Source organism: Pelophylax lessonae (genome assembly GCF_965119305.1).
Source record: "Pelophylax lessonae genome assembly, chromosome: 4".
NCBI lineage: Eukaryota > Metazoa > Chordata > Amphibia > Anura > Ranidae > Pelophylax > Pelophylax lessonae.
In genome coordinates, this window is record NC_138771.1 from 54,368,900 (window position 1) to 54,392,549 (window position 23,650).

Sequence of the window (23,650 nt, forward strand, 5' to 3'; positions counted from 1 at the left end):
TCACTTTAAGGCACGCTGCAATAAAAGCCAACGGAGGCTGTTTCAAAGCTTCGACACTTGTGTAATTTGTGCCTTGCCACTTGGCAACACAAACCCCTGCATGTGTACAGCTCTACCCACCTCCCAATAAAGATCAAAACCTGTGGTTAGACAGTTGGGAGCGGGGACGGTCGGGTTGGGAATGTGACCAAACCCTGTTTTTTTCTGTTTGTGTGCATGAATTACCTTCCTGTGTTAAATTACCTGCAACATAATTCCCACAGAAAGGTCAGATACCCAAATGTTTATGCTCTTGTTCCTACATTAACATTAAAGTAATGGCGCAAATGATAAATTGCATTTGTTTTGCGTTCCGCCTATTGCAGATTTCAGGTCGAGGAGCTGTGCTGGTTTAATGTTATAATCTGCTATGTCAATGTTTTTGGCCAGATCCAATTTTTTTTTTTTGAGCATGTGTCATTCCGGATGCCATAGAGCAGGCATCACTAAATGGCGGACCGCGGTCCAGATCCAGACCCAGTAACAGTCCGATCCATACTACAGCCTCGCTAAATAGTTGCCGAGTGTCCTCTCCCCGCAGTATGTAATATTGAGGGGGGACTGTGATAGGGGGGTCTGTGATTTGGGAGTCTGTGATTGAAGGGGGAGTTTGTGGTTGAAGGGGATCTGCGATGGAGGGGATTCTGTGGTGGAGGGGGTCTGTAGTGAGGGATCTGTAATGGAGGGGGGTCTGTGACGGGGGGGGGGGGGGGTTCTATGATGGGGCGGTTTGATGATATTGTCTATGATGGGGGTCTGTAATGGGTCAGGCTGCGATTGGGGGAGGGGGGTTCAGGATGAGTCAGGCTGTGATGGGACGATCTGTAATGGGGGTGGGGGTCTCTGATGGGAGTCTGTGATGGGGTGGTCTGTGATATAGAGGGGGGGGGGGGGACTGAGGACACTGATGTAGGGAATTGTTCACACTTGTGCAAAGATCTGCATTTTTCTGCACCAGAAAAACACAGGTCTCTGCAAGGGCAATAGAAAACAATTGTGATGTGAAGGATCAGGGTCATATTACCAATATGACACTCGGACCTCTGCTGGAAGAACATTTTACTGACCAGACCCCCGTGAATTTTAATTCAGTACCCCTGCCATAGAGTCTAAGTCCTCTCATTCCATTATCAGTGGAGGTTTTCTCTAAGCTATTCCTATACATGATGGAGCTCACCGCTACATATACCTGAATGTAGGCTAACTGCGGCTCATGGGCAAACTAAGATTGGTCTATGGCAATAGTATGCTGTCCTCTATAGTCCAATATTCTTCATTAACCATTTATATATTATGCATTTTTTCCTAATCTCATTTTCACCTTTAGTAATTAGCAGCATTGGGAATCTCATTGTGCACTGATCATTTTCCTCTTTCCTGGCTATTTTAATTTTAATACAGGTTGTGCTACTGTAACAATGCCTATGATGGAAGACACCAGGCCACTTATACCAATAACACCCTGATTGGTTTGGTAGACTCCTAGCCGGTCAAGAGGACTAAGAAGATCACAGATATTTTTGATTGTGTCCAGTAATACAGGTGGGTTGTGTCTGAGGCTCAGGTAGAAGATGGTTAAAAAATTCCGAAGGACTTTTACGATGGAATTGCTGTGGTTGAGATCTGGTCTTTTCCCACAAACACTACCATTTTCATTTTGCTTCCTCCCTTTGCCCTCCTTCTCCATGCTCCTTTTAATTACATATACATTCCTGGCCAGGTGAAACAGGAGAGAATAGAAATAGCAGCGGGTTGCTCGAAGCCTCCACTTGTCTTTGTTGATGTCAGACACAAGCCCAACGCTTACTGCCCATAGCACGCTGTCACAGATGAAGTAAAGAACTCGGTTTAAATTAGCAGCTGTCAAGCAGTAACACAAGGTAGGATCTGAGAGCTGGATAGCAGCTTTCGAAGCTTCAATGGCATGTATAAAGTTGCCAAGTCGGAACACTGAAAGACAATAAACACAGTTAATTATTTATCTCTCAGATCTGCAATGTAACAATGTACAGCACAGTGCAACCAAGTTCAATGGACAAGTTCAAATAATATGAAGTGCCTTCTCATGGTATAAAAGGTGGGTTGATGACCTTACCAGATGCAAACACCATCCAGGATTAAGAGGAAGAGTCAAGAAGCCTTAAGCTTCGTACACATGATCAGATTATCGGACGAATTATTGTTAGTTTTTTGTTGCATGCTAATCTCATATCGAAAGTGAAGAGGTTACTTTCATACGAAAATTTTCATATGACAGAATTCAACTTCAGAAGGGATGTCAAGTGTTGAATTGTTTTGTATGTATTTGTTCGTTTCCGAGCATGCGTAGTCTTGCTCTCACGATTTTTGTCGGGCGAAAACTGTACTAATTAAACAAAAATCAAACATTGTGTTCACATACGATAAAAATTGTACAGCCTGCACATCCAGTTTTTGTCGTCCGAAAATTCCTATTTGGCTGTTGAAAGCACAATACTAACGACCTGAGAATTGGCAGTTTGTTCGTTGGACGAAATTTTACTTACGATTTTCTATTTTGCAGCTTCATGCACAGATGTCTATGGAAATCACCCCCAAAGTCACCAAAAGTAGTGCAGGAACAGGTCGGCGACCTGTCAAATCCAATGTCTAATCACGCCGAGACATTTATTTTAAATACATGTGTGTATTGTACTTTGTTTATTCAGTTTAGATTGTTATATTAGGCAGCATAGGATCTGAGAATAGGGTATTCCCTTCTTCTTCACAGTACTAGCTGACCTTTCACTCACTTTAAGTTAACCTGTGCATTTCATATCACTGACTGATACAGCTCAGCAAACAGTGTGCAGATAACAGTAATGTAATCAGACATTCTTTTTGCAGTCGCTTCCCCTGTGAAATAAGACACAATGCCTAATGTAACTGCGGCCTGGGTGTACTACAGCAAGCGGGGAATTGGGATGACAGAGTTGCAAAAGTTTAGAGCAGATGCGACTTTGCACACATCACTGCATGATTGGAGTTCCTTGGAGGACATGGGATTTGGAAATTTGGGCTACAAAAGATATCGGCAAGTCTAGATGATTAGTGAGTTGTGCAACCTCAAAATAATTACCCCTAGATTAATAGAGTGGTACCATATAAGGCCGGGTTGACATATATGCAAACTGGATGAGTTTTAAATCCCATCTATTTTGCATGACATGCGAATGTGACCAGCTCACACATGTAGAGGGCGGCCACGGTGCGGTTTCAAAAAGGGTTGTGTGTGTTTTTGTGTCCAGTTCAGGTGCAAATTCAGGCAAGGATTTGCTCCTGAAATGCACCTGAACCGGTGAACAGGAATGCACCAGACCCCGGACTACAAACGGCAGCTGGACGTATGTGAACCCGGCCTAACTAATTTTTTTTAAGGCCAAAGACAATTTGCCCTTTAAACATATATTAAAGGCTCCTCTCCCCTTTGGGTGCTTCCTGTAGCAAGCCTGGTGCTAAGGGGGCATGCATGCATGTTTCCATTGGTCCCAAGCTGGGCTGTGAGTGTCCATAGACACACAAGGGTTGATTTACTAAAACTGGAGTGCAAAATCTGGTGCCGCTCTGTAAAGAAACCAATCAGATTCCAAGTTTTTTTTTTTTTTTTAATGAAAGCTTAATTGAACAAGCTGAGGTTAGAAGCTGATTGACTACCACGCACAGCTGCACCAGATTTGAACTCTTCAGTTTTAATAAATCAACCCCACTGCGTCGGTAAGCCATGCCCCTGCTCCCTCTTCACAAGAGTTTGACTGACAGCAGCAGGAACCTATGGCTTAGCTAGCCTCAGTTTCTCCTTCGAAAGCAGGGAGTGAAAGGGAACAACGATGGAGCTAGAGGCAACATTGGAGAAGTGACAGGAGTAAGTGTTTAGAGATGACAGACAGGTAGCACAGGTAGTGGGACTTTTTTGATCATGGGCACCCACCACACAGGAGAAAAAAAAAACATTTTGTAAAATCTTACCGTAAAATTCCTTTCTCCGAGTCCTCCGACAGTCGCCGCCCACTCATACAGTCTTCACCAATGGGTATTGACTTAATCTCCACAGGAGTAACTAGACATAAGACTTGTTAAAAAACAAAGCATTTACATAGACACACCTATGGGGGCTGTTCCACTGGTCCAATACCCCCCTGCGATCAGCCATCCCAACTCAGTTTGGTAGCAAGCAGTTAAGTCCATAAGAACCCCAAGAGAGGGGCGGGGGCGGCGACTGTCGGAGGACTCAGAGAAAGGAATTTTACGGTAAGATTTTACAAAAATTCAGTTTTCTCTTACGTCCTCCGACAGTCGCCGCCCACTCATACAGTCTTCACCAATGGGATGTCCCAAAGCAGTGTAGACATGAGGGGTGGGAAGCGCAACCGTCACAAAGGCAACGCAGTACCCACAACGGAGAAAGGAACCTTACATGAAAACAGAAAGGTGACCCTCTGGGTAACAAAAAAGCTCAACAGGAGCAACAACCCAGGAAAGCAAATAACCAAGGGGATAAACAACCCCAACAGCCAGGGACCCGCAATAAAACCAGGGTCCCCTTACGGTACTGCCGCACAGAAAACTTTGCGGCCAAAGGAGGCATCAGCTGATGCCAGAACATCAATTTTGTAGAATTTTGAAAAGGTGTGCACTGACGACCAGGTCGCAGCCTTACACACCTGGGCCACCGAAGCCTGATGTGGGAAGGCCCATGACGCACGCACCGCTCTGGTAGAGTGCGCCTTGACAGGGAAGGGCGGTACCCGTTCCTTCAACGAATAGGCCTGAATAATTGTCTGTCTGATCCATTTTGAAATGGTCGCCGCAGACGCAGCCATACCCTTCCGAGGTCCCTCAGGAAGGACAAAGAGAGAATCCGATTTCCGAAAGGATTCAGTCGACGACAGGTAAACCCTGATCGCCCTGACAACATCCAAGGAATGCAAGGCAACCTCCTTAGGATGCTTAGGATTCGCACAGAGCGAAGGCAAAACAATGTCCTCATTAAGGTGAAAATCAAAAACCACCTTTGGAAGAAAGGACGGGTTAGGTCGCAAGACCACCTTATCCCTATGAACCACCAGGTAAGGGGAGCGGCAAGACAAGGCCGCCAACTCCGACACTCTGCGAGCAGAAGTGATCGCCACAAGAAAGGCAACCTTTTTAGACAGCAGAGTTAACAAGATATCCCTGATGTTTTCAAACGGGGAACATTGTAACACGGACAGAACCAAGTTCAAGTCCCATGGAGGTAAGGGCTCCCTTCGAGGAGGGGCCAAGTGACGCACACCTTGAATGAAGGTGCGAATCAAAGAATCAAAGAATCAGACGCCATGGGGCGCTGGAAAAGGACAGCCAGAGCAGATACCTGGCCCTTAATCGTGGCCAACGCAAGGCGCTGGTCCACACCAGACTGAAGGAAAGCCAACACTCTCGCCACTGAGTATGAACGAGGAGAGAAGCCCCTGGACTCACACCAGGCAATATAAGCTTTCCATGTACGGTAATAAATCATACAAGATGAGGCTTTCTAGCCTTGAGTAAGGTAGGAATGACCTCTGAGGAGAGACCCCTGTCTCTCAGGACCTGGCTTTCAACAGCCATGCCGTTAAAGCCAGCGACTGTAAAGCAGGATGGAAGATCGGTCCCTGAGACAGTAGATCTTCTCGCATTGGCAGCCGCCATGGAGGCTCGACGGCCAGGTGAATGATGTCCGCGTACCAGGACCGGCGTGGCCAGTCCGGCGCTACCAGAATCACCAATGTTGGTTCCGAGGCCAACCTGCGAAAGAACCTGGACAGCAACTGAATTGGAGGAAAGGCATATATCAGATGATACTGATGCCAAGACACCACCAGCGCATCCGAGGCGTCTGCCAGAGGATCGCGCGTTCTTGCCACAAACCTTTCCACCTTGTGGTTTAGCCGAGACGCGAACAGATCCACATCCGGGGATCCCCATTTCGCACACAGCAATTGAAATACCTCCGGGTGCAGGCAGGGACCATTCCCCCTGGTCCAGGGTCTGGCGGCTCAGATAATCGGCCTGCCAATTCTCTACACCCGGAATGTGAACTGCCGATATTGCCGGGACATGAGTCTCGGCCCAAGACAGAATACTGGTCACTTCCTGGGCCGCCCGGGCACTCCTGGTGCCCCCTTGGTGATTGATGTAAGCCACCGCAGTGGCATTGTCCGTCTGCACCCGTACAGGGCGGCCCTGAAGACGATCAGACCAATGGAGCAGGCATAGCCTGATCGCTCTCAATTCCAATATTCTTATGGGAGGGAGGATTCCTCCACCGACCAAGTGCCCTGGGCAGACAGGTTGCCCAGGACTCCACCCCAGCCCGACAGGCTGGTATCCATGGTAAGTACTGTCCACAGTAACGGCCGGAAGGATTTTCCGTCCGCCACAGCCGGGGACTGAAGCCACCACAGAATATCCATTCTGGTTTGGTGACTCAGAGACACTCTCAGATCCAAGGACTGAGGGAGCCTGTCCCATCTGGCCAGGATCTCCGCTTGGAGAGACCTCTTGTGCAAACAGTATCGCCTCGAAGGCTGACACCATCAACCCCAGTGACAGCATACAGGTCCTGAGTGACGAGGATTCGTTTTCCCTGAGGGCCCTGACCTCGTTCTGTAGGGTACGGAGCTTGTCCTCCGGCAGGAACACCTTCGCTTGAGCAGAGTCCAGAACCATTCCCAAATATGGGAGACGAACCGAAGGAGACAAGGTCGACTTCTGCACGTTGATGGTCCATCCGAACTCCTGAAGCGTCTGAACTGTAGTGGACAGATCGCGCAGCAGGCTCTGGCTGGCACTCGATCTTAACAGGAGATCATCCAGATGTCCCAAGACCGCAATGCCCGTGCCCGTAACAGGCCCAGAATGGGAGCCAGCACTTTGGTAAACACCCTTGGAGCCGAAGCGAGACCGAAAGGTAACGCCACAAACTGATAATGTTCCTCCGCGATAGCGAATCGGAGGTACCTCTGATGACCCTCGAAAATGGGGAAGTGTAGATACGCATCCTTCAGGTCGATAGAGGCCAGGAACTGAGCGAAGCGATTCCATGCGGAACTTCCGAACGCGTACAAAGTGGTTCAGAGCTTTTAAGTCCAGAATAGGATGCACCTCCTTTCTGGGCACAGTGAACAGATTTGAGTAAAACCCCCGAAACCTGTCCCGATGAGGCACCGGGACGATCACCCCCTGGATGAGGAGATCTTGCACTGCCTGATGCAGGTCCCGTAACCGCCCTGGAGTCAAATGAAGATTTGAGGGAAAGAATCTGTCCGCCGGCCGCGAAAGGAATTCGATCTTGTAACCTGATCGAATGATTTCCTGAACCCACCTGTCCGGAATTCGGAGCAGCCAAGGTTGGAGGAAACTGCGCAAACGTCCCCCCACCCCTGAAACGGGTGAGGGCGCCCCATCAGGCAGAGACGGACTGGGCCGCGGCACCAGCTTGGCCGGATTTAGGCATGGGCCATAACCCCCCCCCCCAAAAAAAAAACAAAAAAAAAACAATACAATACAATACATAATCTCGCAGATTGCTCAGAGACATCTCTAGATGTTTCCAAATCTGGTATCACAACCGCACGTGTTGCAGCAAAGGCCAAGGTGAACAAGCAAATGGTCAGAAAGCAGATTACTATTAGGTTTTTCTTTGGGGGGGGGGGGGGGGGGCAATTCAGAAAGAAATCTAACACAAAGGCATGACAACAGATGTAGTGACATTTAGGCCCCTTTCACACTGGGTGGACTCTGTGGAGATTAGCAGGGGATCTGTCCGCTGATCCACTGCTGATTGGAGCTGAGCGGGTGGATGACAGGTCTGTGTCTGCTCAGTTTATGCAGATCAGACATGGACAGAGCCCAAAAAAGGTAATAGCAGAGTTGGGACTTTGAATATACCACTGATTGCCACTCACTACTAAGATCAAACAAAGAAATGTATATAAAAATATATATAGAAAAAGAGCAGGGTCTGGGACTCTGTGTCACACCTCCATCCCTAAAATACATATAAAAAGAAAAAATCACCCTGGGGCTTTGAATGAGGAGGATATGTGCATCTGTTCCTGACGAAGTGAGTTGTATCTCACGAAATGCATTGAGCTTCAAGATGTTTTAGATCATCATGTCATTTCCATCGTTATTCATTTATATGTATAATGTTATGTACCTCTTTACTGACTGATTCTACTTATTATGTACTGGATGATGCAATAAAGTATTCTTGGCCATGATGCCCACCTCATTTAAAGTCCATGGGCGATTTTTTCTTTTTATAAACATTTTTTTTTTAAAATACGATTTATAAACATATTGCAACCATCAATGTCATCCACAAGTAATTTTATTGATTTAAAATCGTAATCAATTCCATTTTGTGTAATTACGAAATGGCAAACTTTATCCTCCAGAAAGGTTTACGCGTTTCGCGTAGACCTTTCTGAAGGACACAGATTGCTAATTCGTAATGTATTAAAATTACAAGTCACGTTTGATTACATTGATGGTTGCAATATGTTTTTAAATTTTATTTAATAAAATTACTGTTTTTTTTTTTTTTTTTTATATATACATTTCTTTGTTTGATTTTAGTAGTGAGTGACAATCACTGGTATATTCAAAGTCCCAGCTCTCCTATAACCTTTTTTGCTGTTTATATGATACCCTGAGTCACTTCAATCACTGGAGGATTCACATGTATATACTCTATTCCAAATACATGTTTTTCATACATATGAACCGCGCCCAGTCTGCTCTATGGACTGCCATCTGATGGAATAAATAGAATTTGCTGGCGGTTTACACATGACTGCCATCTGATCTGCCTAGATGAAGGATGGACCCCTTAGATTTTTTTTTTTTAAGCGGACTGGAGGTAGGTGGGTGTAAATGGGTACATGTCTATAGGTGAATGGACTGACAGGCAGACCCAGAGGCGTAACTAGACCCTTGAGGGCCCCAGTGCAAGAAACCATGAAGGGCCCCCCAGACCCCTTCCCTTCAAGCCCGGGGCTCTTCCCACTGACCCTGGGGCCCTTTACTCTTGTTGCGGGGCCCTTTATTAAGGTCCCGCAGTGGGACCCTTTCACAAGTTCTGCAGTGGGCCCCCTTCCTGCCATCTTGGGGCCTCCCCACGGTGGTGGAATACCAGGGCCCGGTTGCAAGTATGACCTTTGCCATCCTGGAAGTTCACCCATTGGTGTCAGTAGTTTTTATTTTTTGGTACTTTAATTGTATATTTTTTTTATCATTTTATTTTATTTTTTTTACATCGTCACTGACTATGACTCTGTCCATTCAGAAAAGGAAGGAGCTGGTAAATTACATATTTACTGACCCCTTACTGGTTCGTTATTGTGACACATCCCCTGCAGCAGCCGGCAGGAGTGGGGAGGGAGCACAGAAGGGGGGGACCAGGGGAGCACACAGGGGCCCAGAGACAGCAGAACACAAGTGAATTGGATAGGAGGAGTGGCGGGGGCAGCTACAGGAGGAAAAAGGAGGAGAGCAATTTCTCTACATGCTGCCCCCGCCGCCCCTCCTATCCAGGTGTACAGGGGAGCCGCACAGGCCCCCTGGAGCATGGGGCCCGGTTGCAATTGCAACCCCTGTACTTACGCCCCTGGGCAGACCTGATCAGACCCTGCATGTGAAAGAGGCCTTAAAGTGCAAGCCTGTCTGTCTAATTATCTTGTACATTTCCATATTTACCAGCACAACAAATTCAAAGGGGAAATAAAAATCAGGTTTAGTAATACAGTGATTAGAGAACAGGGATTAGGTATTTATATCTATGGCAACTAAGGGAAAGTTCCACAGCCAATTCTAGTACTTACATTTACGGCCAGAGCTCATGTTAGATTCCACTCGTTTGAGCTTCATTACCACTTTCTCTCTGCCAGCTTTATTCTCTAACATATAACTAAGCAACATGCATGCATACTGAGTAGCTCTGAAATGGAAAAAAATGAGTATGATGGTTTTCATGGAAAAAAAACAAAAAATACATGAAAATGATTTACTGTTTGTTTCTTGAAGATCAACACTACATCTACTATAATAAAAAGGCCTAAGCAGCCACTGATGACATTACCTATTGCACAATGACAGATCACAGACACAGAAAATGACAGCGCCTGCAAAGATCTACCTGAAAAGTCGATCTCTTCCTTGGCTTTGGTTCGTAAACTTCACAAATCCATCCATAGTAGCCGCCTGTGTCAGACACATTCTGACTACAACTGGAAAAAATGAGAAGGAAAACATTTAGAAAGGCTTTAAACTGCAACTGCTGTTTTATCAAGAAACAAAATCTCACCCAGATCCACAATGTATGTAGTAATTATTATTTTTTTTTTTTTGCAAATTGCAGATTTTTATCTGCTTTTGTTCTGTAGGTATGGACATCAAATGGCTTTGCGGTAACCAATATGGATCTTTTCATTCCTTTAAACACTTGGGTATCCGCCTGTATTACCTCTTCATTACCAGGACATATTTCAGCTTTCAGTGCTGTGATAGTTTGAATGACAGCTACTTTGTCATGCAACCCAGTACTCAATACCAGGTGACATCACTGGGTGGCCCCGTTCTATAGTAAAGAAATGTTACACAGTGGAGCAGGCAGTCTGCGAGAGCGTTCGTCAACTCCCGAGCGGAGCTTTTGTTTCTATTTTTTTCTGTGTCCGGTGGGCATCGTGGCTGACGATGTAACTACTTCGGGGGGACACTGATTTTTTATTTTTAATTAAGGAATCGTTAAAAACTCTTGTACAGTCTTTATTTACTTTTTTGGTGAATGGGTAGGGGAACTATGTACCCCATACTCATTCCCTTGGGGGGAGGGGCCCCCTTGTTAGAGGGGGCAGCCACTTTCTAATAAGCCCCCTGCCCGCAGACCCGCACAACCCTGAGCCCCCACAACCACTACCTAGGGCTGTGGGGAAAAAGGCATTTTCCCCATCAACGTGGGGACAAGGTGCTTTAGAGTGGTTCAGGAGGGGGGGGGGGGGGCGTTTGCTCGTGCCCTCCATTTCCTGACCTGCCAGACTGTATGCTTGGATAAGGGTCTGGTATGATTTTTGGAGGGGAAACCCATTTTTCTTTTTTTTATTTTGGCGTGGGGTTCCCCTCAAGATTCATACCAGACCCAAAGGGCCTTGTATGGATTGGAGGGCTCATGCAGTTATTTTGCCGGCAATTCTTGTTTTTACATGCAGCTGTCAGTGGGGAAGCCCATTGGCAGCTGATGACTCATTGGTTGTTAAGGATGTGGCGGCTGGCTTCCCAGCCCGCTCCCTAACAACCAGCTATACACTGGTTGTTAAAAAAAAAAAAAGCAAAACCTATGTAAAAACGCAACACTTGCGTTTTTGGTGCCGATCCACTGAAGTCTATTACACGCAAAACACAATCTGCTGTGGGGGGAAAAAAAAGTCCCCGACCCTTTTTAAAAAAGCACCAGCTGAAAAATGCATAGATGGGAATGTGACCCATTGGAAACCATATTAAATATACTGTAGTGTGTTTCTGTAAAAACGCAGAGGTGTGAACTGAGTCTAAATGTTGGTCAGTGGTGTGTTCCCCCTTTTTATTTTGGCTATCAGTGGTGAGTGCCCCATACATGCCCACTTCAGCTCCGTGCATTTTGTCTTTAATGTGAGCTGTCAGCTCTACAACAGATATTTGGCTGTTTACAAAGGGCACTCAAGAAATGGATGTCCACCTCGTCAAAGCTTTTTTTTTTTTTTTTTACAATGGGCTGATAGGTAGGTGATTTAAATCTTGTAAACAATCACCTTGTAAAAAAAAAAACTCTTCAGTTTAAATTTGAATGCGTGTATAGATATTAAAAAAAAAAAAAAAAAAACACAACATTATAAATACCATTTTTCCCCCCCTTTTTTTTTTTTATAGGTGACCACATCCCCTCTGTTCTCAGCTACACAAAACCTGGGGGAGGAGAAGCAACAATACACTTTTCTTCCCAGTGATAGCCTGAGCAGGGGGGGGGGGGGTGTCAGGACAATTCTGAACATTGGAGGAGATTAGCCTGAGCTCCCAGCACAGCTAGGGAACTGACCACACTGTGCTCTCCTGCTTAGAGTGTTCAGTTTTTAAGGACCCCCCTTAATGACTTGTGCCTATAGGTAAACCTATAATAAGACTTACCTATAGGTACTGTAAATATCTCCTAAACTTGTATCTTTTAGAAGATATTTACATTACATGCAGCCAATGACATCATCGGCGCATGCACTCGTGCCATTCCTTCAGAGCCCTTTCCCGTGAACGGCGGCTCCTACGCGGGAGTGATGTTATTGCGCCTCTGGCCAATCTGATGGCCGGAGAATGCCAACCAGGAAGTAGGATGGCCGAAAAGGTCTGCGGTGTTACAGGTGAGTGGGCTTCGTTCTAAGCTAAGTATTTCATAATGAGCCAGTATGTGATGCATACTAGCTGAGCCCTCAAATTTTCCACTCACCTGCTCGCATTTTGCGAGTGGAAAATTATTTAGGGCGAGTGTGGGGCTGCTCCCGGAGCCACTCAGGGGAAGAGAGGAGAGGAAGAGGAAAGCCGGCCAGCCGACTGACTGGATAATCACAGAGCGCGGATCATCCCACTGTAACAGCTTTAATTGTAATTGCTGGGCGCTCGCCGACACACACAGTCCCACCTCCTAGCCCGGCTTCTTTGATAGACAGAACACCTGGCCAACCAGGATGTGTGAGGTCTATCGAATGAGCCGGGCTAGGAGGCGGGACTGTGTGTGTCGGCGAGCACCCGGCAATTACAATTAAAACTGTTACAGCGGGATGACCCACGCTCTGTCATTATTCGGCCAGCTTTCCTCTTCCTCTCTCTTCCCATGCACTGGTCAGTGAGTGTCGGGCACAGATAAAGCTGCGTTAACAGGCTCAGGTAAAGCTGCATTGATGGGCACAGGTGAAGCTGCATTAAAAGGCTCAGGTAAAGCTGCATTAACAGGCTCAGGTAAAGCTGCATTAACAGGCTCAGGTAAAGCTGCATTGATGGGCACAGGTGAAGCTGCATTGATAGGCACAGGTGAAGCTGCATTGATGGGCACAGGTGAAGCTGCATTGACCGGCACAGGTAAAGCTGCATTGACCGGCACAGGTAAAGCTGCATTGACCGGCACAGGTAAAGCTGCATTGACCGGCACAGGTAAAGCTGCATTGACGGGCACAGGTAAAGCTGCATTGACGGGCACAGGTAAAGCTGCATTGATGGGCACAGGTAAAACTGCATTGACGGGCACGGGTGAAGCAGCATTGACGGGCACGGGTGAAGCAGCATTGACGGGCACGGGTGAAGCAGCATTGACGGGCACGGGTGGGGTTACATTGATGTGCACAGGTGAGGTTGCATTGATATGCACGGGTGAGGTTGCATTCACATGCACGGGTGAGGCTGCATTGATGGGTATGGGTGAGGCTGCATTGATGGGCACGGGCGAGGCTGCATTGATGGGCACAAGGGAGGCAGCATTGATGGGCACTGATCAGGCTGCACTGATGGGCACTGAAAACGTTATAAATAGTTATTTTTGTAACTTCTGCATTAATGCAAAAACATTTAACAGTATAATTTTATGAGATAATTTATGAGGGTGTGTTTAGGGGCAGGGCAGGGGAGTAGTTGGGTGGGGCAACTGGTGGCAAGTAATACCTAGTACACACGCAACGATTATCGGCCGACCGATCGTCCGACTTTTGTCCAAGTTGTGTTTTGTTGGTTGGAATGTGCCTAGACTGCACACGAATTTTCTCGGCCAACAAAAATCTACTTCAGAAGTGATGTCATGTTCTGGTTTACTTTCCGTGTGTTTTTTTTTCTCTGAGCATGCCCAGTCTTGCTCATCAGATTTTTGTCTGCTGAAATCTGTACTGACTGACGGAAAATCGGCCGTTGTGTTGACGGCCAACAAAAATTTTATAGCATGCACACCAGATTTTTTTCGGCCGAAAAGTCGGAGTCGGTTCTCGGAAGTATCATACTAACAAGCCGAAAATCAGCCGATTGGACGTTGGCCGAAAATTCCCGGCCAATAATCGATGCGTGTGTACGAGGCTTTACCCTTAAGGCCTGGCTAGTAGCTCAGGACTTGAAATTTTAAGCCCTGTACTAGCTCATTATGCCTTTGTTTTTCTTTTTTTAATTTTTTTTTTCTGAGGTTTACAACCTCTTTAATAGGAAAGCAGAGGGACTGCCTAAGTGCCCGAAAATGCGCAAAAAAGCATGAAAAAGCTCAAAGAAGCTCAGAAACACAAGAAAAAAAAAAAAAAATAGGAAAAATGAGCTGAGGGGAGGGTTTGTGGAAAAAAAAAAAAACCTGAAAAAAATGCTTATGCTCAAAATAACTTAAAGAAGCTCAATAAAAGCATGCAAAAGATCCCAAAAAAAGTACAAGCTTCTTAAAGCTGAAATTTTACCTCAAATGCAGGTTTTTTTTTTTTTGTGAACTACAGTGTGCCTGAGCCCTGGCAGAAGAAAAAAACCCAACAAACTCGCATTTTTGAGAGGAGCTTTCGAGCAGAAAAGATGCCCAACTACTCAAACCAGAAACACGTGAAAAAGCTCAAAAAAGCATGAAGAAAAAAAAATAAATAAAAAGAAATAAAGACAAAATGAGTGGAGTTTGTGAAAAAAAAAAAAAAAGCTTATGCTCAAAAAAGCTCAATAAAACGTGCAAAAGAGCACAAAAAAAGCACACACTTCAAGCTTTTAGGCACAGAAATAAAAGCTCAAATGCCTTTTTTGAGCTGCAGTGTACATGAGCCCTAAGGAAGATACTGGGCAAACATGGCATCTATAGGAGAGTTCCGAGGCCAAAGCCACTGCTGACCTAAAAGAAGACAAAGGCTCATCTCACGTGTGCCAAAAAACATTTTGATTATCCCCAAGACTTTTGAGCAAATATTCTGTGGACGGATGAGGCAAAAGTTGACGGTTTTGGAAGGTGTGCGTCCCGTTAAATCTGGCGTAAAACACACATTTCATAAAAAGAACATCATACAAACAGTCACACAAGGCGGTGGTAGCGTGATGGTCTGGGGATGCTTTGTAGGTTCAGGACTTGGAGGACATAATTGACGGAACCATAAATTCTGCGCTCTACCAGAAAATCCTGAAAGAAAATGTCTGGCTGTCATTTGTGAGCTCAAGCTCCAGTGCACTTGGGTTATGCAGCAGAACAATGATCCAAAACACCAGCAAGTCCACCTCTGAATGGCTCAAAAAAACAAAACAAAATGAAGGTTTTGGAGTGGCCTAGTCAAAGTCCAGACTTAAAGGAGTTGTAAAGGAAGAAGGTTTTGTTGATCTTAATGCATTCTATGCATTAAGATAAAAAGACTTCTGTCAGTGGCGGCTGGTGCTCCAAATTTTTGGGGGGGGGGGGGCGCAAAAAGAAAAATGTAATAGGTATTGCTTCGCTGCAAAAAACGCGGTAAAAAAATTGCGTGACTTTGAGGTAATGGTACAGGTGATGGTATAGGCATGGCACAGGTGATGGTATAGGTGGCATGGCACGGGTGATGGTACAGGCATGGCACGGGTGATGGTACAGGCATGGCACGGGTGATGGTATAGGTGGCATGGCACAGGTGATGGTATAGGCGGCATGGCACGGGTGATGGTATAGGCGGCATGGCACGGGTGATGGTATAGGCGGCATGGCACAGGTGATGGTATAGGCAGCATGGCACGGGTGATGGTATAGGCAGCATGGCACAGGTGATGGTATAGGCGGCATGGCACAGGTGATGGTATAGGTGGCATGGCACAGGTGATGGTATAGGCGGCATGGCACAGGTGATGGTATAGGCTGCATGGTACAGGTGATGGTATAGGCATGGTTCAGGTGAGGGCACAGGTCGGCTTCAATCACTTACCTGCTCTCCTCCTGGGCTGCCTGCGAGACGTCCACGGCGCTGCTCTTCTCCTCGAGTCCTCTTCTTCTGACGGCGGCGGGATTCCGGGAACCGTCCACGGCGCTGCTCGTCTCGTCCTCTTCAGTCTTCTGGTCTTCCGATCGGTCCGGGCGGCGGGAAGGAGATCGGGCGGTGACGGTGCGTGACTGACGCACGCACCGGCACCGCCCCCATTGCGACGTCAGCAATCGGATTTCCTGGATGAGGATTGGTTCAGGCTGGAGACTGGACCAATCACAGCCAGGATATCATGAAAGTGGGGGTGTCCTAGCACTATGACCTGCGCCCAGGTTACGCTCCCAGAAGTAAGCCAATCGGCGCCTCTTCTGGGTCGTAAACCTCACCCCCCCCCCCATAGCCACCACATAGGCCGGCGAACTCTCCTATAGATGCCATGTTTGCCCAGTCTCTTTCTTAGGGCTCATGTACACTGCAGCTCAAAAAAGGCATTTGAGCTTTTATTTCTGTGCCTAAAAGCTTGAAGCGTGTGCTTTTTTTGTGCTCTTTTGCACGTTTATTGAGCTTTCTCAAACTCCGCTCATTTTATCTTTATTTCTTTTATTTCGAATGTCACTGAATTAAAGCCATTCTGCAAAGAAAAGTGGGCCAGAATCTCTCCTTAGCGATGTGAAAGACTCATTGCCAGTTATCTCAAACGCTTGATTTCAGTTGTTGCCGCCAAGGGTGTCACAACCACTTATTAGGTTTAGGGGGCATTTACTTTTTTACATAGGCCCAGGCAGGTTTGGACAGCTTTTTTCTCTTAATAAATCCAGTTTTCATTTAAACTGCATTTTGTATTTACTCAGGTTATCTTTGTGTATTAAAATTTGTTAGATTATCTGATCTGAATCATTTAAGTGTGACAAATAGGAAAATAAATAAAAAAAAAATAAAAAATTGAGGGGGCACATACTTTTTCACAGCACTGTAAGTATATACAGTGTTCAGCATAAATGAGTACACCCCTTTTTAAAAGTACGGTTTTAATGAATATCTCAATGAACACAAGAACAATTTCCAAAATGTTGACAATACTGAGTTTTATAGAACATTTGTTTAGCTCATTACATGAAAGTAAGATTAATAATATAACTTAGTAGAGCTGCACGATTAATCGTATGAAAATCGCGATCTCGATTCACCCCTCCTGACGATCTAACCCTGAAATATGCTCGATTCTTTGCATAGCTGCATAGCAGAGAGAACAGCTGTGGGAAAAAAAAAAAAAAAAGCCTCCCGGCAAACGGCTATCAGCAAAGTCTTCCAGTAACTATAAACAAACATGATTACATTGTATCTTTTCCTTCCCTCTGCCAGGGAGAAAGGAAGTTTAACCTCTTAAAGACTGGATCTTTTTCTGACATTTGTTGCTTGCAAGTTAAAATCTGTTTTTTTTGCTAGAAAAGTAATTAGAACCCCCAAACATTTTATATATTTTTTTTTAGCAGAGACCCTACAGAATAAAATGGCAATTGTTGTAATATTTTATGTCACACTGTATTTGCGCAGCAGTCTTTCAAACGCAATTAATAGACTTTAATGAATAAAAAAAATAAAAGTAACAGTAAAGTTATCCCAATTTTTTTTTGTTACACAGAGAATCGTGATCTTTATTCCAAGCTAAAAAATCGTGATTCTCATTTTGGCCAGAATCGTGCAGCTCTATAACTTAGATTACAAAATCTTCAGTTTTACTAAAATTTATTGATGCAAAAATGAATATATACCCCACAACAAAAACTACATCTAGTATTTTGTATGACCTCCATGATTTGTAAGGAAAGCACCAACTCTTCTAGGCAAGGAATGAACAAGTTGACAATATTTCAACATCTATCTTTTACCATTTTTCAAGAACGACCTCTTTTAGAGCCTGGATGCTGGATGGAGAGTGATGTTTGTCTCTTCAGATATCTCCATAGGTCTTTGATTGGGTTCAGATCAGGAGACATACTTGCCCACTGAATCGCTTTCACCCTGTTCTTCTTCAGAAATGCAACCGTGGCCTTAGATGTGCGTTTTGGATCATTGTCATGTTGGAAAAGTGCACAGCGACCAAAGGCACGGAGTGATGGTAGCATCTTCTCTTTCAATATAGAGCAGTACATCTGTGAGTTCAAGATACCATCAATGAAATTCAGCTCCTCAACACCAGCAGCACTCATGCAGCATCACAGAAGGACACTGCCACCACCATGTTTCACAGTAGGCGACACACATTTTTCTTTGTACTCCTCACCTTTGCAACGCCATACAGTTTTGAAGCCATCGGTTCCAAAAACATTTATCTTGGTCTCATCACTCCAGAGTCCCAGTAGTCTTCTTTTCCAGCATGACATCCGCTGCTCCATAGAGGTGCATGGAGCGTCCGATTAGGTCCACCTGAAAACCTGACAGGCGGATCGGATCAGACAGCCTGTGCGAAAGGGGCCTTAGACTTTCATTGGGGTGTATTCATTTTTGCAACATGGTCTTCAAATGCTTTTTTGTGTGTACAAAATAACAAATTTTGGTTGCAATCAATGGCCTGCATTTGTGGGAGTGTTTTGTAGTATAATGTCCCATAGAAAATGTTTATTATGAGAGGGAAGTAAAGGTTTTCTGATAAATCTGTTGGGTGTACTCATTTATGCTGAGCATTGTACATCTACATGTATATACAAGTATCCAGTTCTTTCTCACACAGGTTAGTAAGCATAGGTATTAGGAGGGAAGAGGGGACATTTTTAACCACTTACCGCCTGCCCACGGTGCGGCTATTGTTCTGGGACGCTGTTATATGATGGTGCACCAGAACAGCCTCTCTTGCGCGCTCACAGGGGCGCGCAGTGCGGCGATCATGGCAGCGCCATGTTGCTAGGACACGGCGCGACCCCGATCTTGGTAAAGAGCCAATGACATGGCTCTTTACCCATGTGATCGGCTGCATCCAATCACAGCGGGTCACATGTAAATGAGGAAGTGCCGTTTACCAGCTCTCCTCGCCTCATACTGTCAGTGTGTGTGGTGAGGAGAGCCGATCAGCGGCTCCTCCTCAAAAAGGAACCTAGAAAAGGTCATCAAGGCACTTATTATCAGTGCCCTGATTACAGAAATTAGTAGAAAAACTCAAAAACAGTGCCCACAGTGCCCATCATCAGTGCCCACATTCAATGTTTATAGTGTTGCAAGTCAGTGCCTGCTCATCTGTCATGCCCATCAGTGTCCATCAGTGCCGCCTCTCAATGCCCATCAGTGCCACCCGTCAGTGCTGTCTCTCAATGCCCATCAGTGCCGCCTATCAGTGTCCATCAGTGCGGCATATTAGTACCTCATCAGTGCCCATCAGTACAGCATATAAGTACCTCATCAGTGCTGCCTCTCAATGCCCATCAGTGCCGCCCATCAGTGCTGCCTCTCAATGCCCTTCAGTGCCGCCTATCAGTGCGGCATATTAGTAGCCCATCAGTGCAGCCTATCAGTGCCCATCAGTGTGGCATATTAGTACCTCATCAGTGCAGCCTATCACTGCCCATCAGTGTGGCATATTAGTACCTCATCAGTGCCCATCAGTGCAGCCTATCAGTGCCTATCAGTGCAGCCTATCAGTGCCCATTAGTGCGGCACAATAGTACCTCCTCATCAGTGCCACCTCATCAGTGCCTATCAGTGCTGCCTCATCAGTGCCCATCAGTGAAGGAGAAAATTACTTATTTTCAAAATTTACTCACAGAAAATAACTTTATTTTTTTCAAATTTTTTTTTAAAGAAATAAAAAACCCAGCTGTGATTAAATACCACCAAAAGAAAGTTCTATTTGTGTGAAAAAAATGCTAAAAATGTCATATGGGTACAGTGTAGCATGACCGCGCAATTGTCATTCAAAATGTGACAGCGCTGAAAGCTGAAAATTGGCCTGGGCAGGAAGGGGGTGAAAGTGCCCGGTATTGAAGTGGGTAAAACCTCGTACACACGATCAGATTATCGGACAAATTTTCTTTCGTTTTTTGTGGCATGCTAGTCTGATGTGGAAAGTGAAGAGGTTATTTCCATACGAATTTTCCCGTACGACAGAATTCTACTTCAGAAGTGAGGTCATGTGTTGGATTGCTTTCTATGTGTTCTTTCTTCTCTCAGCATGCCTAGTCTTGCTCTTACGATTTTTTTTGGACGAAAACTGTACTAATGAGACAAAAATCGGACGTTCTGTTGACGTACGATAAAAATGTATAGCCTGAACATCAGGATTTTGTCGTCCGAAAATCCGTAATCGGCTGTCGAAAGCACCATACTAACAATCCGAAAATTGGCAGATCGGTCGTTGGATGAAATTTTACTTCTGATTTTCGTATCGTGTGTTCGGGCCTTAAGACTAGTTAGGTTCAGGCTGAAATTCTTCTTTAACCACTTCAGCTCTGAAATATTTTACCCCCTTTTATGTAAGCAACAAATGTCAGTGAATGTCGTAAATAGAAAGAAAAGATACAATGTTTCTCTTTCTCCCAGCACTGAGCAATGTGATAAACTTATCTGGGTGTTCTGTTTTTTCTTTGACAGCTGTGAGCAGAAAACGGTTCCCTCCTCTTACATAAGAGTCCCTCTTACATAATAGAGCCCCCCCCCTTACATACCAGAGTCCCTCTTCCATAATAGAGCCCCCCCCCCTTACATTCCAGAGTCCCTCTTCCATAATAGAGCCCCCCCCTTACATACCAGAGTCCCTCTTCCATAATAGAGCCCCCCCCTTACATACCAGAGTCCCTCTTCCATAATAGAGCCCCCCTCTTACATATGACAGTCCCTTTTCCATAATAAAGCCCTCCTCTTACATATGAGAGTCCCTCTTAAATAATAGAGCCCCCCTCTTACACATGGGAGTCCCTCTTCCATATTAGAGCCCCCCCCCCCTCTAACATATGAGAGTCCCCCTTACAAAATAAAGCACACCCCCCTTTACATATAGTTCCTCTTACATAATCAAGCCCCCCTACATATGAGGGTCCCTCTTATATAATAGAGCCCCCCCCTGACATATAGTCCCTCTTACATAATAGAGCCCCCCTCTTACATATGAGAGTTCCTCTTCCATAATATAGCCCCCCTCCTTTACATATAGTCCCTCTTACATAATAGAGCCCCCCCTTACATATAGTCCCACTTACATAACAGAGCCCCCCTCCTTTATATATAGTTCCTCTTACATAATAGAGCCCCTCCCTGACATACAGTCCCTCTTACATAATAGAGCCCCCCTCCTTTACATATAGTACATCATACATAATAGAGCCCCCCTCCTTTACATATAGTACCTCTTACATAATAGAGCCCCCCCTCCTTTACATATAGCCCCTCTTACATAATGGAGGCCCCTCCTTTACATATAGTTCCTCTTACATAATAGAGCCCCCCCCCATTACATGTCCCTCTTACATCAGGATCCCCATCAGAAGTGGAGATAAGGGATGTGATTGCTCAGTCTGTGTATGAAGTCTGCAGATCCCCCTCTACCTGCAGACTGGATAAAATCTGGTAGGGGGCCGGATGTGGCCCTGGGGCCATAATCAGAAGACCCCGCCATACATAGAACAATGGGATCCAGTGTTTCGGAGGGGAGCGCAGATCTCTATTCCCGGGTAATTGGTGGGAAGTTTAGGGGACACATATATAACACTAATAACAAATAATTATTTTCTGCCATAATCGGTCGCTCTGGGTTGAGCAAAACCCACCAGGATCTGTCACTCGACCATGATATTATTATTATCGATGTGGAATTCTATGGTTTTGCCCATGGATGGTTGAGTGTTATCTCACTGTGTATGGCACCATAGAGGTTACATGATCTGTCTGTGTATTCCCAGATCTGTGATAGGTCTTCTCCATGACATAACCTGAGCCAATCACATCACACACTCTGTGCAATCATTCCACACCTGTCACTGCCCCCTCCCCCCACAGGAGACAGAGAGTGGGAGGGGTCAGCTAACTTGTACCCCCGGCCAGCACTCACCTGCACGGTGACACTTCTTCCCACATTCACACCTGTCTGCGCGTGCACGCCTCTCCACCTTCACTACTGAGTGTGCGCGCCCCCGACCTCCTCATGTGACCGTCTCCGGCTCTGCTCACTGGTGCATTCTACTTCCTAGCCACGCCTCCAGGACTCGTAACACCGGAAGTTTATGTCTGCTGCTTCCTGGCCGCATGGTTGTCATGGTGACAGCCTGCAACAATCCAGGAGTCCACCAGCATGGGGGATGAGAGGTGAGATCCGTCCTCATATATCATTACTGTACTACACAAGCATTGCACGGACCGAGCTGACCATACACTGTACAACCACCTACAGATCTACAGCTGTGTACTACAAGAGCCTGTCTAATGCAATGTAATGGAAAGTATTTCTGAGTAGAAGCTGAGCATACATTGTACAATCTGATTGTACAATCACCTGTACATCTACCAGCAGCTATGTACTATAAGAGCCTGTGTGTTTGGATAGGAATTGGTTATATTATATACCGGCTTGTCCTCATATTACATTTTTTGGTAAATTTTAACCACTTCTGGACCGGAAGGTTTTCTCCCTTAATGACCAGATCATTTTTCGCGATTCTGCACTGCGTTACTTTAACTGACAATTGCGCGGTTGTGCAATGCTGTACCCAAATACAATTAATGTCTTTTTTTTCCCACAAACAGAGCTTTCTTTTGGTGGTATTTGATCGCCTGTGCGATTTTTATTTTTTGCACTATAAACAAAAAAAGAGCGACAATTCTGGAAAAAAAACAATATTTTCACATTCTGTTATATAATATTCCCCAAAAAAAATTAAAAATCTATTTTTTTCATCATTTTAGGCCAATTTGTTTTTTGCTACATATTTTTGGTAAATATAAAAAATAAGCCTTTTTTTGATTGGTTTGCGCAAAAGTTATCAAGTCTACAAACTAGGGGAAAGATTTATGTCATTTTTATTTATTTTTTTTACTAGTAATGGCGGCGATCTGCGATTTTTAGTGGGACTGCGACATTGTGGCAGACAGATCAGACACCTAACTGACATTTTTGACACTTTTGGGGTTACCAGTGACATTAATACAGTAATCAGTGCTATACATATGCACTGTTACTGTAATAATGACACTGGCAGGGAAGGGGATAACACCAGGGGCGATCAAAGGGTTAATTGTGAGCCTAGGGAGTGTTTTATAACTGCATGGGGGAGGGACTTGTGAACTAACCATAGAGATCTGTGTTCATATATAGAAGGACCGCAGGCGCTCTGTGATCATTTCAGAGAGAACAACGGTCTGTTGTGTTTACAACAGCTGGCCATTCTTCTCTCTCAGCGGGGAAGGATTGCGGGTGTCAGGTGGCAATTGTGGCCCCCAGCCCCGTGGATCGACATCCCCACTGTGGCGGTGGCGCACGCTTGTCTCCAGCACCACTCCTGCGAACCGATGTGCCCATACATCAATTCTTGCAGCCGAGCCAGCCTGCTGCAGTATATATGCGCCCAGTGGTTGGCAAGCGGTTAAGGAGAGGGATTGTACAATCAGATTGTAGTGTGTATGGCCCTACATGGATCAAAATGTGCCCAGTTCAACCAGGAGAGGGGCTGAATTTTGATCTCTGTACAGGCAGG

The 23,650-nt window shown here is 45.5% G+C and overlaps 1 protein-coding gene across 2 annotated transcripts; it reads right to left on the bottom strand.

Moving 5' to 3' along the window:
* Positions 1–1,411: 1,411 nt before the first annotated feature.
* PEX11A (peroxisomal biogenesis factor 11 alpha) lies at positions 1,412–22,042 on the bottom strand. Of its 2 annotated transcripts, XM_082256074.1 has the most exons (4): positions 22,012–22,041; positions 10,217–10,307; positions 9,903–10,018; positions 1,412–1,989 (listed from the first exon to the last, which is right to left on the bottom strand). In XM_082256074.1, exons 2-4 carry the CDS (start codon positions 10,294–10,296, stop codon positions 1,421–1,423), a joined length of 765 nt encoding a protein of 254 aa, XP_082112200.1. In that variant the 5' UTR covers positions 10,297–10,307; positions 22,012–22,041; the 3' UTR covers positions 1,412–1,420. The 2 variants fall into 2 exon arrangements, 1 of the variants encoding a protein (XP_082112200.1); XR_014225232.1 differs by lacking the exon at positions 9,903–10,018 and having other exon boundaries at positions 1,856–1,989; positions 22,012–22,042.
* Positions 22,043–23,650: the final 1,608 nt, after the last annotated feature.